The sequence below is a fragment of the Glycine soja genome, chromosome 6 (assembly GCF_004193775.1).
Source record: "Glycine soja cultivar W05 chromosome 6, ASM419377v2, whole genome shotgun sequence".
NCBI classification, from domain to species: Eukaryota; Viridiplantae; Streptophyta; class Magnoliopsida; order Fabales; family Fabaceae; genus Glycine; species Glycine soja.
In genome coordinates this window covers 43,116,000-43,135,305 of record NC_041007.1, presented here as the reverse complement: position 1 = coordinate 43,135,305, position 19,306 = coordinate 43,116,000, and the positions used below count along the sequence as shown (strand labels likewise).

At 36.3% G+C, this 19,306-nt stretch overlaps 2 protein-coding genes and 1 pseudogene across 2 annotated transcripts; all 3 read left to right on the top strand.

Annotated features, from left to right (window-relative positions):
* The first annotated feature begins 697 nt into the window (after positions 1–697).
* On the top strand, positions 698–1,392 carry LOC114417047 (toll/interleukin-1 receptor-like protein). The gene has a single exon (XM_028382141.1). The coding sequence runs from the start codon at positions 901–903 to the stop codon at positions 1,246–1,248; it is 348 nt and encodes a 115-aa protein (XP_028237942.1). The 5' UTR covers positions 698–900; the 3' UTR covers positions 1,249–1,392.
* Positions 1,393–5,828: 4,436 nt separating this feature from the next.
* Positions 5,829–6,299, top strand: LOC114416311. Its single transcript, XM_028381175.1, has one exon. It carries the CDS (start codon positions 5,829–5,831, stop codon positions 6,297–6,299), a length of 471 nt encoding a protein of 156 aa, XP_028236976.1.
* Positions 6,300–13,140: 6,841 nt separating this feature from the next.
* Positions 13,141–18,946, top strand: LOC114417039 (annotated as a pseudogene).
* Positions 18,947–19,306: the final 360 nt, after the last annotated feature.

Genomic DNA, 19,306 nt, shown 5'->3' with positions numbered 1-19,306 from the left:
TTGATGATAATGAACATTCCTACGGGTCTCACAATAACTGTGATGCGCTAACAGCCAAGTTACACATTAAATAAGTGATAAGGTGATAAGGTTTCTGTGGTCCTAACACATGGAAAGGGAGAAGCTGCCAAGAAAAACACCTTCTTCACTGTCCACGCTTTCCTTGTATCCAGAAACCATTGACCTTGCTTTGCATCTTCACAGCTTTTGCAATGACTTCTAACACCATGATACCATAAAAGAGGAAAATTATCCCAAATTCGAGACAGGGACAGTCGAAGAGAACAAAATAAAATTTTAAATATTAACTTTCTTATCTCCCTTCATTAGAAAATAGAGTTAAATACAGCTCCTAAAATTCTATGGTCAAGATACAGCTGGCTTATCAATACCCGCCAATTCACAATTAACTTTGTACTCAAAGTCAGTAATTGGGCTTAAAGCATCCTAATAGAGCACATGCACAAAAGCGTGGTAAGAAAACTGCCCCAGGCCCTCATTCACTATTAATCACAACAATTAGTGACACACGTGAATGTTATAAATTTTTTTATACCGTTTATTACTTCTAGAGATAAGAAAAAAATTATTGTATCTTGATTTGAATAAACAGAACAAGAGAAAAATAAAGTGAAAATACCAAAACAAAAATCAAACAGATAAAGAGGAAAAGTAAAGCCAAGATGGCAGAACATGTAAGGTAGGTTGAAGAATGAATATTCTAAGAGGCAATTGTGACAAGAGAAACTGACAAGTTAACTACAATTATTTGCTTTCTATAAAGCAAATTGGAAAAATAAAGAGAGAAGCGTTTCTTTCTACAATTATTAGCTTTATAATATTTCTTCACTGCCCACAGTAATTGTCCTCGCATTACGCTTCTGCAATTGCAAATTTGCAATGGCTTCTTCTTCATCTCATGCGATCATCACTACATATGATGTGTTTGTCAGCTTCCGCGGTGAAGACACGCGCAACAACTTCACTGCTTTTCTCTTTGAGTCTCTCTTTGAAAATAGCATCCATGCCTTCAAAGATGATACACATCTTCAGAAAGGCGAATCCATAGGCATAGCACCCGAGCTGCTACAGGCCATTCAAGAGTCTCGCCTTTTCCTTGTGGTCTTCTCTAAGAACTATGCTTCCTCAACTTGGTGTTTGCGTGAACTTGCACACATCTGCAACTGCACCATTGAAGCATCGCCGAGTCGTGTTCTTCCAATTTTCTATGATGTTGATCCATCATAGGTGGGGAAACAGAGTGGTTATTATGGGAAACAGAGTGGTTATTAATGTTGTAAGATTTCGATTACCATATGTAATATTCTATGAATTTTAATTGTAGATTAAACGTGGATGAAAGGTTTATGTTGAATAATTTTTTAGTGTGTATTGCTTTCTTTAATTTATGATGGAAGGGATACGATAAAAAAGAAGAGAAAAAAAAAATACAGTCAATAATTTGAAGGCACGATCTAACACTACTAATATCTGATTGTAGTCATGTGTATCCCAGAGATTCTTTCGCGTGCCTTCTTCTCACATTTTTATTAATGTAAGATTTTGGTTACCATCTGCAATGTTCTATGAATTTTAATTGTAGATTAAACGTGGACGAAAGGTTTATGCTCTGTAATTTTTGTGTGTGTATTGCTTTCTTTAATTTATGATGGACGAGATTCGATCAAAAAGAAGAGAAAAAAAAATGTAGTTAACAATTTGAACGGTCTAACACTACTAATATCTGATTGTAGTCATGTGCATCCTAGAAGTTCTTTCATGTGCCTTCTTCTCACATTTTTATTTATGTTGTCAGATTTCGGGTTACCATTATAATGTTCTATGAATTTTAATTGTAGATTAAACGTGGACGAAAGGTTTATACTCAGTAATTTTTGTGTGTATTGCTTTCTTTAATTTATGATGGAGGGGATTCGATAAAAAAAGAACACAAAAAAACACAGTCAACAATTTGAAGGCACGGTCTAACACTACTAATATCTGATTATAGTCATGTGCATCCCAGAGGTTTTTTCATGTGCCTTCTTCTCATATTTTTGTTAATGTTTTAAGTTCAATACCTTTGGGTATCAAACAATTTTTCAATTTCTTTTTAACTTTGACTAAATAGTTTATGATTTGTTTTGATTAATTATAAACTTATTTCATTGACTTATATTTTTTGCTCAAAACTTTTTTCTGCCTCTTGATGTTTCATGACTTAGTGAGGTACATATTATCCAATTATCGAATCATGTAATTGTTTGATTCACATCTTTTTATTGTGCATCCTTTCTTTTATTATAAACAATCTCAAACAATATATAATATTAACATGTTACCTTAAAATCATACTTTATTACCTATAACTCAATATCAATTATTCCAACTTTTCAATACTCAAATAGGAGTATGAGCCTGGGCGTCGGCACGGGCAAAAGACTAGTGTCCACAAGTTTGAACCGTATGTCCGCGAAATAATATCCTGCTTCGTACGATATACATATGTCCGTGTAACATCCACCAAGATTCTATGGGAAATATCCACCAAACTTCCTTAATTTACATTAATGAAAATTAAAAAAATATATATATTAAATTTTTTAGTTATATTTTGATAACGGTTAAATATGAGTTATTTTCTAATAAAAATATATTAATTAGCGGTTAAAAAATATTTATTTAGCAGTTATTTTTGACTTAAATGATAAGAATTGATACTTTTATTATTTATGGTTTGCAGATATGAAAAGATAAGATTACAACATCCAAAAGATATTAATAAATGCTAAATATGAGTTATTTTAAAAATATCTTTAAAGATATTTATTTATCAGTTACTTTTGGCTTAAAAGATATGAATTGATATTTTTCTTATTTATGACTTGTAGATATAGGAAAGATTAAATTTACAAGATCCAAAAGATATCAAAAAGATAAATAAGGAAGATTTTTTGAATCAAGCCCAAGTCCACTTCATCAGTTATAAATGGAGAGTCAGGCCAAGGAGAAAACACACCAAGTCTCAGAACACTCTCACTATTACCTAAAGCCTGAGAATTCTTACTCTCTTCTCTCTTTTTATTATCTTTCTTTCACCCCTCTCATTGTAAAGTCCTCACTGATCATAAGTGGTTAAACCCCTAGTTAGGGCCTAACAGGTCTAAAAAGTCAAAGAAATGTATGATGTACTTCATATTTATCAATGCAACAAGATTCTTTTTCAGGTTTTTCTATTCTATTATCTTTTCTGCTTTTATCTTGCATTAGTCATCTTTATATTCTTTTAGGGGTTAGACGCTCGGGAGAGGGTAACTTCTAAATGAGATTTAGAGAAAATATGCATACATTAGTTTTAAGGGTTAGACACTTGGAAGAAGGTAACTTCTAATAGAACAAAAAGAAAGGATTTCATAAGTCATTGCTAGGAATAGAATGATAATTTTATGCCCATGCATTCTTGCAAACATCTAGAATTCATACTTCATGAATTTTATTTGTTGAGTCTTTGCAAAGGAACTTGGGGGATAGATAAATAAAATAGGCTTGTCATCCTGAGGAATCAGGGGCAAGTAAATAAACAGATGTGGGTAGAAAAGAATCACCTAAATTGATAAAGAAAAATCATAAAGTCATACATCCTAGGCAAACAAGGCATGCTAGGTCCTAACATTCGCATTCCACTGAATTCTTTCTTTAATTATTCTGCTTTTAATTCTTTTGCTTTTTATTCATAGTTTACTATTATTGCTTTAGATTCTGTCTTCTACTCTTTCTTTTATTCCCTTATAAATTAAAAAGTATCCAAGATAAGTACAACACAAAATTCATGTGGATTCGAAACTCGGACTTCCGAGTACTTTACTACTTATGACAAATTTGGTACACTTGCCAACAAGTTAACAAGTTTTTGACGCCGTTGTCGGGGATTTTGTCTTCGTACTTGGTTGCCATACCTTTTCAATTTGTAAGCAATTCTTTATTTTGCACTTTTTCTTTCTCATTCTCTTTGTACTTTTTCTACCATAATTTGCACGGGTAGTACTTGTTTTTGTGTATATGAGGTGGAACTGCAACTGGAGATATAGTCCGTATCAACTTGGAAATTGAAGCCACTTGCAGGCGTAACAATGTTGCAAGAGGAAGGAAGCAAGAAGCACAAGAAAGCGGATACACCTCACCTCCCCCTTATCCATAAATCCATATTCAAATGGAGGAGGCACATGCACAACGAGTCACACTAGAGGACTACTCTAGTATCGCTACTCCACAATTCTTCCCAAGCATCACAAGGCCAGAGGTTCAAGCGGCCAACATCTCTTATCCTCACTCTCTCATCCAATTAATCAAAGGAAACCTCTTCCATGGTCTTCCAAACGAGGATCCTTATGCTCACCTCGCCTCCTATATAGATATTTGCAATACAGTCAAGATAGTCAGAGTTCCTGAAAATGCAATACGCCTCAATCTCTTTTCCTTTTCACTAGTAGGGGAGGCAAAAAGGTGGTTACACTCATTCAAGGGTAACAACCTACAAACATGGGAAGAAGTCGTAGAGAAGTTCTTGAAGAAATACTTCGTAGAGTCAAAGATCGCTGAAGGGAAGATGGAAATCTCTTCATTCCATCAATTTCCTGACGAATCCCTCAACGAGGCGCTCGATCGTTTCCACAGACTACTCAGGAAGACGCCTACACATGGGTACAGTGAACCGGTGCAACTGAACATCTTCATAGATGGCCTGTGACCACAATCAAAGCAATTACTGGATGCATCCGCAGGAGGGAAGATCAAGCTAAAGACACCGGAGGAGGCAATGGAACTCATAGAAAACATGGCGACTAGTGATCACGCCATTCTTCGTGATCGCACATATGCACCAACAAAGAGAAGCCTTCTAGAACTCACCACTCAAGATGCAACCTTGGGACATAACAAGCTGTTGTCCCGACAAATAGAAGCCCTAATAGAGACTCTCAGTAAGCTACCATAACAACTACAAGCAGTAAGTCCTTCTCACTTTTCTGTTTTGCAGGTAGGAGGATGTCATACATGTGGAGGAATACACGAGCCTGGACAATGCACGATCCAAGAAGACCCTTCCAGGGAAGTCAACTACATGGGCATACCAAATCGCCACAGATTCCAAGGTTACAACCAAGAAGGTTTGTTTGGATTCAATCAAGGATCAACCGGATTTAATAGTGGCCCACCAGGATTCAACCAAGGAAGGAACTTTACACAAGGCTCAAGCTGGAGGAATCACCCAGGGAATCAATACAACAAGGAGCAATAAAGTCAGCCTGTCCAGAATCTCAACCAAGGGGTAGATATTCATGAGAAAACCAACAAGCTTGAGGAGACGCTAAACCAATTCATATAGATTTCAATGTCGAATTACCGAAGCACAGAAGCCTCAATCAAAAACTTTGAAATGCAGGTAGGACAATTGGCCATACAGATGGCTGAAAGACCCTCCAGTAGCTTTGGAGCCAACACGGAAAAGAACCCCAAGGAAGAGTGCAAGGTTGTGCTGACCAGAAGCTAGAAGAAGGCACAAGAGGAGAAATAAGCAAAGGAAGACCAGTTTGGGGAACGAAGGATAGACAAAGAAGGAGACGAGAGAAGAAGAATAGATGGTCTTAACTCCTAAGACCAAAAGCCAGCTAGCCCGAGAGGCTAAGAAAGAAAAGCCACCAGTCCTTCTAAAGGAGCCCCCATATCCTTTATTGTCATCCAGGAAGAACAAGGAGAGCTACTTTAAGCGTTTCTTGGAAATATTCAAGGGGATGGAGATAACAATGCCATTCGGGGAAGCCTTACAGTAGATGCCACTTTATTCCAAGTTCATGAAGGACATCCTCACCAAGAAGGGGAAGTATATTGACAATGAAAACATTATGGTGGGAGGCAATTGCAATGCAATGATACAGAGGAAACTACCCAAGAAATTCAAAGACCCCAGAAGTGTAACTATCCCTTGCACCATAGGGAAAGAGGCGATAGACAAGGCCCTCATTGACTTAGGAGCAAGTATCAATCTGATGTCCCTATCAATGTGCAAGAGAATTGGTGATCTGAAGATAGACCCTATCAGGATGACGCTTCAGCTAGCAGACCGTTCAATCGCAAGACCATATGGGATGGTAGAAGATGTCCTAGTCAAAGTCTGCCACTTCACTTTTCCAATGGACTTTGTCATTATGGATATCAAAAAAGACACAGAGATTCCTCTTATCTTAGGCAGACCCTTCATGCTGACTGCCAATTGGTGGTGGATATGGGGAATGGAAATCTAGAGTTGAGCGTTGACAATCAGAAGGTAACCTTCGACCTGTTTAAAGCAATGAAGTACCCAAGGGAGAGCTGGAAGTGCTTCAAGGTAGAAGAAATTGACAAGGAAGACGTTAGCGCTCTTGAAACACCACAGACTTCGTTGGAAAGAGCCATGGTGAATGCGGTAGATTGCCTAACCAGTGAAGAAGAAGAAGATCTCAAGGCTTGCTTAGAAGACTTGGATCGACAAGATAACATCCCTGAGGAGGAAGCTAGTTTTGATGAACTAAAGAGCAAGACTCCATCTGAGAAAAAGAAGGTAGAATTAAAGATATTTCCCAACCATCTAAAGTATGTGTTCCTTGAAGAAGATGAGACTAAGCCTGTGGTGATCAACAATGCACTCACATCCGAAGAAGAAAACATGTTAATAGAAATTCTGAAGAAACACAAGGAAGCAATTGGGTGGCATATATTGGATCTCAAAGGTATTATCCTTGCCTACTGCATGCACATGATAATGATGGAAGAAGACTACAGGTCAGTTCAACAACCCTAGAGAAGGCTGAACCCAACAATGAAGGAAGAGGTAATGAAAGAGGTGCTCAAGCTTCTAGAGGCTGGGCTTATCTACCCCATCTCTGACAGAGCTTGGGTAAGCCCAGTACAGGTGGTACCAAAGAAAAAAAGGCATGACAATCATTCAGAATGAGAAGAACGATATGATACCAACACGGACCGTCACTGGCTGGCGAATATGCATCGACTACCGCAAGCTGAATGAAGCCACAAGGAAGGACCACTTTCCCTTGCCCTACATGGATTAGATGCTGGAGAGGCTTGCGGGACATGCATACTACTGCTTCTTAGATGGATACTCAGGTTATAACCAGATCGCGGTGGACCCCAAGGATTAGGAGAAGACGACCTTTACATGCCCTTTTAGTGTCTTTGCCGATAGACGGATGCCATTTGGGTTATGTAATGCACCAGCCACATTTCAGAGGTGTATGCTGGCCATTTTTTCAGACATGGTGGAGAAATGTATTGAGGTATTCATGGACAAATTTTCAGTATTTGGGCCTTTTATTTGAAAGTTGCTTGAAGAACTTGGAGATAGTACTACAAAGGTATGTAGAAACTAACCTAGTGCCGAATTGGGAAAAATGCCACTTCATGGTTCAAGAAGGTATAGTTCTGGGCCACAAGATTTTCAGTCCGAGGGATTGAGGTAGATAAGGAAAAAATAGAAGTAATTGAAAAGTTTCCACGACCATCAAATGTAAAAGGAATTAAAAGCTTTTTAGGGCATGCGGATTTTTCTAGGAGGTTCATCAAGGACTCCTCAAAGATTGCAAGGCCATTAAGTAATTTGTTGAATAAGGATGTGATTTTTAATTTTGACGATGATTGTTCAACAGTATTCCAGAACCTAAAGACCAAGCTCATGGCAACACCAATAATGATTGCACTAGACTAGAGTAAAGAATTTGAGTTGATGTGTGATGCCAGTGACTATGCAGTGGGTGTAGTTCTAGGACAAAGGGAAGACAAGGTATTTCACGCCATTTATTATGCTAGCAAAGTCCTCAATGAAGCACAAGTTAATTATGCCACTATAGAGAAGGAGATGCTAGCCATTGGAGAAATTCAGGTCCTATCTGGTAGGTTCAAAGGTTGCCACAAGACCATGGTTTGCTGATATGGCTAATTACAAAGCCACGAGGATCATTCCGGAAGAATTCAATTGGAGTCAGTGGAAGAAATTCTTGCACGATGCCTGCTTCTATGTGTGGGATGACCCGCATTTGTTCAAAACAAGAGCTGATAATCTGCTAAGGAGATGTGTTACAATGGATGAAGCACAAAGCATTCTTTGGCATTGCCACAATTCACCTTATGGCGGTCGCCACAGTGGAGACAAGACAACGACAAAAATGCTACAATCAGGTTTTTTCTGGTCCTCTGTCTTTAAAGATGTTCACAATTTTGTGTGTTGTTGTGATAAATGTCAGAGAACAGGAGAAATTTCTAGAAGAAATGAGATGCTGCTGCAGAATATCATGGAGGTAGAGATTTTTGACTGTTGGGGCATTGACTTTATGGAACCCCTTCCTTCTTCATACGGGAATATTTATATGTTGGTAGCTGTAGACTATGTGTCAAAGTGGGTGGAAGCCATAGCCACTCCGAAAGATGATGCCAGGGTAGTAATAAAGTTCTTAAAGAAAAATATTTTCTCCCGTTTTAGAGTCCCACGAGCCCTAATCAGCGATGGGGGAATGCACTTCTGCAACAACCAATTGAAGAAAGTCCTTGGGCATTACAATGTTTGTCATAAGGTGGCTACACCTTATCATCCCCAGACAAATGGCCAAGCAGAAATTTCTAACAGAGAGCTTAAGCGAATCCTTGAAAAGATTGTGGCATCATCAAGAAAGGATTGAGCTTTAAAGCTAGATGATACTCTCTGGGCCTATAGGACAACATTCAAGACCCCCATCGGATTGTCTCTATTCCAGCTAGTATATGGGAAGGCATGCCACTTACCAGTAGAGTTGGAGCATAAGGCCTATTGGGCTCTCAAATTGCTCAACTTCGATGAAGCCGCATCAGGAGAAAGGAGGAAATTACAGTTGTTGGAGTTAGAAGACATGAGACTGAACGCTTATGAGTCCTATAGAATTTATAAGCAAAAGATGAAGCCGTATCATGTCAAGAAATTGCAGAGACAAGACTTCCAGCCAAGCCAACAAGTTTTACTTTGTAACTCCAGGCTTAAATTATTCCCAGGAAAGCTGAAATCAAAGTGGTCAGGGCCATTTGTGATTAAAGAAGTGAGACCTCATGGAGCAGTAGAATTGATGGACTCTATAGGAGACAATCGTGAGAAGAGATGGATCGTCAATGGACAACGTTTGAAGATCTATAATGGCAGACAATTGGAGAGGTTGACAAGCGTTGACTACCTGAAGGACCCCTGAAGGAAGGTACAACGTCTAGCTAAAAACGATAAACTAAGCGCTGGTTGGGAGGCAACCCAGCACATTTGTATAAAAGTTAGATTTTATGTTAAAAAAAAAGGATTTTTCAGGATCTTCGTGGACTCTCAGTCCACTTGGGATGTATCCACAATTGATGACTCAGAGGCATTCATCCAGTAGGTTGCTTGGCCAGGAGTTCAACCCTCTACTGATGGGGCGTGAGCCCTCTAAGGTCAAAGATATCACTGAAGCTAGAACTAAGGATGAGACCATATTGCATATCTAGCAGCAGATTGGGATCCAAGGCCCACACAAGATTGAGACCAATATTTCTTCTTTTCTTTTGTTTCTTTATGTTTCTTGTCTTTAGTTTTTGTTTTTCTTTATCTTACTTTAATTTCAACAATTTAATTCCAGTAGTTTAAATTCAGTCATTTTATGTCACTGAATAAAAATTGCATGATAATTTTGAAGTCACTTTTTAAGCTTTTTCTGAAGGACTTAGACACTTGAAATGTTGCATACCAATTTTTATGAAAATGCTGGTTTCATGAAGGCAAATGTTAGTTCAAGTAGTGGAGTATGAATCACATCAAAGAGAGGAAAAGGTTAGTCCGTCGGGAAGAAATCATGTGCGGTAAGCCAACAACTTTGTTTTGTCCCGGTGAGTTGTGTGAAACTTACTTATGAGAGAACGTCTGTTTTTAATTTCCCGCTTTTGCATCATTCTTAGACTGCTTGATTAATTACATGAGGTGGAAATGATCAAGGCCATGTTTCTTCTTATTTTTAGCCACTTAGCCAAAAAGCCAACCTTTGATGATAATTTATCCCTTGCACCCTATTTGAGCCAAAAATGATAATCATGTTTCTTTTTAAAAAACCCTTAAGCTTACTTTAATTATTTCCTACCTTGTTTTAGGGTTTAAGAGAGCATAAGGATCTTAGTTATGATATGCTCCTAATTTGGGGAGGGTTAAGGTAAAAATTATCTCAAGAAGGTAAAATAGCACAAATTAAGGCACCCTAAAAAAAATGTATGCCCAAAGTTTCTTTCCTAAAAAAAATTGTAGGCCCAAAAGTTTCTTTCCAAAAAAAAGGGAAAGAAGAATAATAAGGGCAGAAAATAAATAGGTGCCATAAGTGCTATTAGAACAATGAACTGGAAAAAAAAACGCTAGGTTGAATAAGTGAAAATTTTTCTAGGATAAATGCTCTCTTATAACCCTAATTTTTTAAATCTTAGAAAAACCATAATTTCTTTGATTAGCCAAGTCACATTACAAGCCAATAAAAGTCCTTAGTGATCCACCAAGTGTAAGCAGGATAACTTTAACTGAGATGAAGTGCAAAATTGGGAACATCAATTGCAGGTCGTATAAATTTAAACACTCATTCAAGGCACTTGTGTGCAGAGAGAAACACTAAAGCCTTGTGAGGAAAAGTGAGGCAAGCTGACTTGATTGATTTCTGCCACCAACCAATTCTATCTTAGTGTTTGTTTATGCTTCCATTGCAAGATCATGACAAATGCAAGAAGGTCCAGCTAAGGGAATTTGAGAAAAATTGCAGCCATTGAAAGTGTTGAAGCATTCAGAGCCTGCTTTTATTATGATTTTATAATAAAAATATATTGAAAATATCTTTGAAAATATTTATTTAACATTTATTTTTTGCTTAAATGATAAGAATTGATACTATTATTATTTATGGCTTGCAGATATGAAAAGATAAGATTACAACATCTAAAAGATATTGATAACTGCTAAATATGAGCTATTTTTAAAATACCTTTAAAGATATTTATTTAGCAGTTATTTTTGGCTTAAAAGATATGAATTGATATATTTCTTATCTATGACTTGTAGATATATAGGAAAGATAAAATTTACAAGATCCAAAAGATATCAAAAAGATAAATAAGGAAGATTTTTTGAATCAAGCCCAAGTCCACTTCATCAGCTATAAATGGAGAATCAGGCCAAGGAGAAAACACACCAAGTCTCAGGACACTCTCACTACTACCTAAAGCCTGAGAATTCTTACTCTCTTCTCTTTTTTTATCATATTTCTTTCACCCCTCTCATTGTAAAGCCCTCAATGGCCATGAGTGGCTAAACCTCTAGTTAGGGTCTGACAGGCCTAAAAAGCCAAAGAGATGTCTCTTATTGTAAAGCCCTCAATGACCATGAGTGGCTAAACCCCTAGTTAGGACCTAACAGGCTTAAAAAGAGCCAAAGAGATGTGTGATGTACTTCATATTTATCAATGCAACATGATTCTTTTCTAGGTTTTTCTATTCTATTATCTTTTCTACTTTTATCTTGCATTATTCATCTTTATATTCTTTTAGGGGTTATACGCTCAAGAGAAGGTAACTTCTAAATAAGATTTAGAGAAAATATGTATGCATTAGTTTTAGGAGTTAGACACTCGGAAGAGGGTAACTTCTAATAGAACAAAAAAGAAAGGATTTCATAAGAAAGTCATTGCTAGGAATAGAATGATAATTTTATGTCCATGCATTCTTGCAAACATCTAGAATTCATACTTCATGCATTTTATTTGTTGAGTCTTTGCAAAGGAATTTGAGAGATAGATAAATAAAATAGGCTTGTCATCGTGAAAAATCAGGAGCAAGTAAATGAATAGATGTGGATAGAATAGAATCACCTAAATTGATAAAGAAAAATCATAAAGTCATACATCCTAGGCAAACAAGACATGCTAGGTCCTAATATTCGCATTCTATTGAATTCTCTCTTTAATTATTCTGTTTTTAATTCTTTTGCTTTTTATTCATAATTTACTATTATTGCCTTCTATTCTGTGTTCTACTCTTTCTTTTATTCCCTTATAAATTGAAAAGTATCTAAGATAAGTATAACACAAGATCTCTGTGGATTTTATACTCGAACTTCCGACTACTTGACAAATTTGGTACACTTGTCAACGAGTTAACATATTTAAACCTCTTATTTCTAAATTTAAATTTTAAGGCAATGTTTAAAATACAAAAATGAGTCAAACACAATTCTAATGCAAGAAAACCTTTGAAGCTTATATAATTAAAAAAAATCAAATTAATTAAAAAAATCATACTTATGATTAAAAATTTATAATTTTTCTTGGGAAGGATGTACCAACAGTTGATTAATAACTTTATGCTTTTTTATGGAATTAATAACCTTTTTTGTTATTAGGAATCAATAACTTTATACTTCTAGTAAAATTTTCAATACAAAAAGTATTTTTTAAACTATTTAAATAAAATAGATTGAAGTAGTATTTTTCAACATATTTAAATATAAAAATGATTTCTATAATTAATTATAAAAATAATTAACTATGTATATAAATAATTATTGAAATAATAACTACTTCACAAGTCTCGTCTACCTTTATTTTTGATGAATTGGTAGGATATATTTTTTTATGTTAATAGTATGTAAAAATTGAATTCTGGAAAATATTGTTTGAAAACTAAAATTGTAATTCAGTTTTAAATTAATTTTCTCCAGCTTAGTTTTATTTATCTAAACGTCCTTTCGAACAAACGTCTAATTCTCATCCTATGGAAAGTTAAATGAACCATAATTTTGAATCCGGGTTCCCTTTTTGAGGGCTAAAGTTCCGAAAATAGCTTTGAACTTGGAGTTGAAAGAATGTGTTCTTGCACATTAATCTCAGCTCACAGAATTTGTGAATTTTACTAATTTTTTAATGTATGACAATTTTAATGGGGGACGGGGAGAAATTAATATTTAGTACGATTTTGACTTATTTGACAGAGAGAAAAGAACAAAAAAAAAAGCGAGATATTTTCCACAAGGCTATCTACTTTGGTACGATGTCGGTGTTACTTTGCGTAATAATAAACATTTTCTATACTATCTTTTTCATATTTGTTCAAGTTTGATTCTACACTCCCACCATATCAACCATTATCATACTGAACTTTTTTCTTCTAATAATGGCTGGGACAAAACGTTCCCTTGCATCCATCTATGATGTGTTCCTCAGCTTCAGAGGGGAAGACACACGCCATGGTTTCACTGGCAACCTCTACAGAGCTCTTCATGACAGGGGAATCTATACTTTCATTGATGATTTTTCGAGAGGAGACGAAATAACACCTGCACTTTTCAAGGCAATTCAAGAGTCCAGGATTGCTATTACTGTGCTTTCTGAAAACTATGCTTCTTCCTCGCTTTGTTTAGATGAACTTGTAACCATCCTTGACTGCAAGAGTGAAGGGCAGTTGGTTATACCGGTCTTTTACAAGGTAGATCCTTCTGATGTCAGACACCAGAAAGGTAGTTATGGAGAAGCAATGACTAGGCATCAGGAGAGGTTCAAAGCTAAGAAGGAGAAGCTGCAGAAATGGAGGATGGCTTTGCATCAAGTAGCTGACTTGCCTGGCTATCATTTCAAAGATGGGTATACAATCATACTAATATATTTTACTTTATGGTTTTTATAGGATTAGGTTTTACTTGTCTTTGATTTAACTAGTATAATTTAAGTAGAAAAGAAATGTTCTTGTTAACCTTGACAATTGATGTACCTATCGAGACATGGATCCAAGGATTTTAGGCTGACTTCATTATAACTTTTTTTGTTTCTTTGAAACAGAGATGGATATGAATACAACTTTATTGGGAATATTGTTGAGGAGGTCTCTAGGAAGATTAGTCGTGCTTCTTTACATGTTGCGGATTATCCAGTTGGTCTAGAGTCACAAGTGACAGAGGTAATGAAGCTTTTGGATGTTGAATCCCATGATGTTGTCCACATCATAGGGATCCATGGAATGGGCGGGTCAGGAAAAACAACACTTGCTCGGGAAGTTTATAATTTGATTGCTCTCGATTTTGATGAATCCTGTTTTCTTCAAAACGTTAGAGAAGCATCAAATAAACACGGGTTAATACACCTTCAAAGCATCCTTCTTTTAGAATTACTTGGTGAGAAGTACATCACCTTAACAAGTTGGCAAGAAGGAGCTTCAATGATACGACGTAGTCTCGGACAAAAGAAAGTTCTCTTGATTTTAGACGATGTTAACAAGCAGGAACAATTAAGGGCTATTGTTGGAAGTCCTGATTGGTTTGGTCCCGGTAGCAGAGTCATCATTACCACTCGGGATAAAAATCTACTAAAATATCATGGCGTTGAAAGAACTTATGAGGTGGAGGTTTTGAATCACAATGCTGCTCTTCAATTGCTTACTTGGACTGCTTTTAGAAGAGAAAAAATTGATCCAAGTTATGAGGACGTCTTGAATCGTGTAGTAACTTATGCTTCTGGCCTTCCATTGGCTTTGGAAGTCATAGGTTCTAACTTGTTTGGAAGGACGGTAGCAGAATGGGAATCTGCTCTTGAACAATATAAGAGAATTCCCAGTAATGAAATCCAAAAGATACTAAAAGTAAGCTTTGATGCTTTGGGGGAAGAACAAAAGAATGCTTTGAAACGTAAGATTAGAAATTTTGAACTCCAACACTCCATCCACAATCATACTAATCTTTTTCTTCTCATGTTTCATAGATGTGCCATCATCATCTTCCTTCACCAATGATGTGTTCCTCAGCTTCAGAGGAGAAGATACTCGTTACAGTTTCACTGGCAATCTCTGCAGAGCCCTTCATGACAGTGAAATTCACACCTTCGTTGATGATGAGGAGCTCCAGAGAGGTGACGAAATAACGTCAGAACTTGAGAAGAAAATTGAAGACTCCAGATTTTTCATCATCGTTCTCTCTCAGAACTATGCATCTTCCTCATTTTGCTTAAACGTACTTGCTTACATCCTTGAGTGCGTTAAGAGAAAACGTTTGTTGGTTTTGCCAATTTTTTACAAGGTGGATCCTTCTAATATTCGATACCATAGAGGTAGTTTTGGAGAAGCATTGGCTAATCATGAAACGAAGTTCAAAGCTAAAATGGACGGGTTGGAGCATAACATGGAGAAACTGGAGAAATGGAAGATGGCTCTGCATGAAACAGCTAACTTCTCAGGCTATCATTTCAAACAAGGGTCTTCCTCGCCAGTCTTTTAACTTATTTTGCTTCAATTCCATTAATTAATTTTCACTTATCTAATGCTGTTTTAATGTTAAAATTTAAAGAGTTGAAGATATTTATTAACCTTGAAAAACATACATATCAAGAAATGGATATGAGACATTTAGTTTGACTTCACACAAATTTCTCTGTTTGAATAGGGATGGATACGAATACGAGTTTATTACCAGGATAGTTAAATTGGTCTCTAGCAAGATTGAACAGGATCCTTTCCATGTTGGGGATTATCCAGTTGGACTAGAGTCATATTCAGAAGCATTCAACTATGATGTGTTCCTCAGCTTCAGAGGCTCAGACACACTCCATGGTTTTACTGGCTATCTCTACAAAGCTCTTCGTGACAGCGGAATCCACACTTTCATTGATGAAGATCTTAACAGAGGAGAAGAAATAACTCCGGCAATTTTGAAGGCAATTGAAGAGTCCAAGATTGCCATCATTGTGCTCTCTATAAACTATGCTTCTTCCTCCTTTTGTTTAGACGAACTTGCAACCATCCATGACTGCCTGGAGAGAAAAAGAATGTTGGTTTTACCAGTCTTTTATAATGTGGATCATTCTCAGGTGCGACTGCAGGAAGGTAGTTATGGAGAAGCCTTGTTGAAACATGAGGAGGGTTTAAAGCATAGCATGGAGAAGTTGGAGAAATGGAAGAAGGCTCTGCATCAAGTAGCTAACTTGTCCGACATTAAAATCAAACATGGGTACCCCACCTTACCAATCTTTTTTACTTTATAATTTTTCTTGGATTAAGTTTCGCTTTGTTTAATGATTTGGTGTTAAAATTTAAAGAAAAAATATGTTAATCTTGACAACATATGTATCAAGACATGGATACAAGGCTTGGTTTAACTTAACTTAAAACTTTTGTTTGAAGCAGAGCTCGATATGAATACGACTTTATTGGGGAGATAGTTGAGTGGGTCTCCAGTAAGATTAATCCTGCTCATTACCCGGTTGGATTACGGTCAAAAGTGCTGGAAGTAAGGAAACTTTTGGATGTTGGACGTGATGAGGGTATTGGGGAGAGAGTTGAGTGGGTCTCCAGTAAGATTAATCCAGCTCATTACCCGGTTGGATTACGGTCAAAAGTGCTGGAAGTAAGGAAATTTTTGGATGTTGGACGTGATGATGGTGTCCACATGTTAGTGATCCATGGAATTGATGGTGTAGGGAAATCAACACTTGCACGAGAAGTTTATAATAAACTGATTTCTGACCATTTTGATGCTTCCTGTTTTATTGAAAACGTGAGAGAAAAATTTAAAAAACATGGGTTACGTCACCTCCAAAACATCTTTCTTTCGAAAATACTTGGAGAGAAGGACATCAACTTCACAAGTGTGCAACAAGTGATTTCAATGATGCAACCGCGTAGGCTCAGGCAGAAGAAGGTTCTCATGGTTCTAGATGATGTTGACAAGCTTGAGCAATTGCAAGAACTTACTGGAAAACCTGCTTGGTTTGGTCCTGGAAGCAAAGTCATAATCACAACACAAGACAAACAGCTGCTAGCATCTGATGACATTAATAGAACGTATGAGGTGAAGAAATTGAACAAGGATGATGCTCTTCAATTGCTTAAATGGAAAGCTTTTAAGATGCATTACTTCGATCCAATGTATGAGGAGCTCTTAAATCGTGCAGTAACTTGTGCTTCTAGTCTTCCATTGACTTTGGAAATATTAGCTTCCAACTTATTTGGAAAAAGTGTAAAAGAATGGAAATCTACTTTTGACCAACTTGAAAGAAGTCCAAATAATCCAATCGAAATGATACTTAAAGTAATCTTTGATTCTTTGAAGGTAAAAGAAAAGAGTGTTCTTCTTGACATTGCCTGTTGCTTCAAAGGATATAAATTGACAGAGGTTCAAGATATACTTCATGCTCACTATGGTCAGTGCATGAAGTATTATATTGACGTTTTGGTTGACAAATCTCTAGTATACATTAGTCATGGTACAGAGCCTTGTAATGATACAATTACAATGCATGACTTGATTGCTCAAGAGATTGTCCGACAGGAATCAATGACAAAGCCAGGTGAGCGCAGGAGATTATGGTTATTGAAAGATGTAAGGGAAGTTTTAGGTTACAACACGGTGAGTGAAACTCATGAATTGTTTGATTTAGTATTTTTATTTATTTATTTTTATTATTTTTCACATCGTAAATTGTATTTTTCTTTTATGATTTTTCCATGAATATTTGTATTGAGGTCTTACATAGTTACATATACTTGTATTAAGGTTGATTCATGCCTTTTGCATTGACAGGCAACTAGCAAAATTGAAATGATATGTCTGGATTACCCCATATTTGATGCAAAAAAAGAAGAAATAGTACAATGGGATGGAACAGCTTTCAAAAATATGCAAAACCTCAAAACACTTATTATTAGAAATGGTAATTTTTCCAAAGGTCCGGAATATCTTCCAAATAGTTTGAGAGTATTTGAATGGTGGGGATATCCGTCACATTGTTTACCATCTGATTTTCATCCCAAGGAACTTGCCATATGCAAGTTACCCTGCAGTCGTATTTCTACAATTGAGTTGACCAACATATTGACGGTAAGTTTAATGAGCAAATTTTCCTCATCTTGTAAATTAATAAATTCACTTTACGGTTATTCATTCACTTGTTTCTTTCTTCTGTTTTATTTTAATTTTCTTTGCAGAAGTTCGTGAATGTGAAACTTTTGAAATTTTCAAGCGAAAAGGTTTAACAAAGATACCAGACATATCAGGTTAACCAAATTTTGAGAAACCTTCATTTGAATGTTGTCAGAATTTAATTACAGCTCATGATTCGATTTGTTTAGTTTCTAGGTAAGCTTAAAATATTGAATGCTTTTGGTTGCATCAAGCTTAGGAGTTTTCCAACCATCAAGTTGACCTTGCTTGAAGACCTCAATCTCTTTCATGTTACACTTGAGAGTTTTCCAAAAATATCAGAAAAGATGGAAATGTAAGGGAACTTCATTTGCAGTACACTCCCATAAGTATGTCTGCCTTGTTGTGGAGTTGTTCAGTTACCAAGTAGCACTGTCGTGTTACCAGAACTGACTGATATTATTGCTTTTGGATGGAAAGGGTAGCAATGGCTAAAACAGGAAGATGGTGAAGAAAAAGCGGGTTCAATAGTATCTTCAAAGGTAGAACGGCTTTGTGCCTAACGTTGGCAAGCTTATGAATTCCTTTATAACTAATTACAGGATCTGCATGAGGCCGTAAACACTCTCTATCATTTGCCAGGAGTAATATATAGTGGTTCAATCACCAAAGCAAAGGGACCTTCAAGTTCTTTTTGGTTTGGTACTAAGTCTCCTGACAAAGTTCTTTTTCTTCTTATTGCACCTATGGATAATGGATCTGGATTTTTTTCATCCCATGTTCATCAATGACAATAAATGTTCCCTTGATTGTGTCATGTGTATGAGGTGCTTTTTGAAAATGAATGGAGCTATGTGGAAGTTACATGTGCAAGTTTAAATAGTGAAAATACAGAAACTTTTCTTATTTGTTCTAATTAATTCATTTTAGGCTTGTTTTAGTAATTTAATGTCTACCCAGGAAATCTAACTAAATTGGTTGATACATCTTGTTCCTTTCTTCTACTTCAATTCACTGATGTTCTCTTGTTCCTTTTCCTCGCATACAAGACTAAGATAATGCTTAGCTTAACTGTTGATATCTTTGCATTTTTTTACCACATGGTTTTCTCAAATAATTAATTGATCAATAAGAAAAATGAGTTTTTTTAATCGAGTATAATAATTGTTCAAAGAAGGTCGATCCGTCATAGGATTCTGCATTTTCCCTAATCTTATCGGGCATGGTTCTCGATCTCGGAACTGGTTCAACGACAAAGAAATGTTGTAGACAAAATTGGTTTAATCATGTATATTAATATTTGTTCCGTTCCAATATAAACTCCAAATCATTCATTTTAATCCA

What these genes read in the sequence shown, in the direction of transcription:
- LOC114416311 (XM_028381175.1), top strand. Translation starts at nt 5,829, where the DNA reads ATGCCACTTTATTCCAAGTTCATGAAGGACATCCTCACCAAGAAGGGG.
- LOC114417047 (XM_028382141.1), top strand. Translation starts at nt 901, where the DNA reads ATGGCTTCTTCTTCATCTCATGCGATCATCACTACATATGATGTGTTT.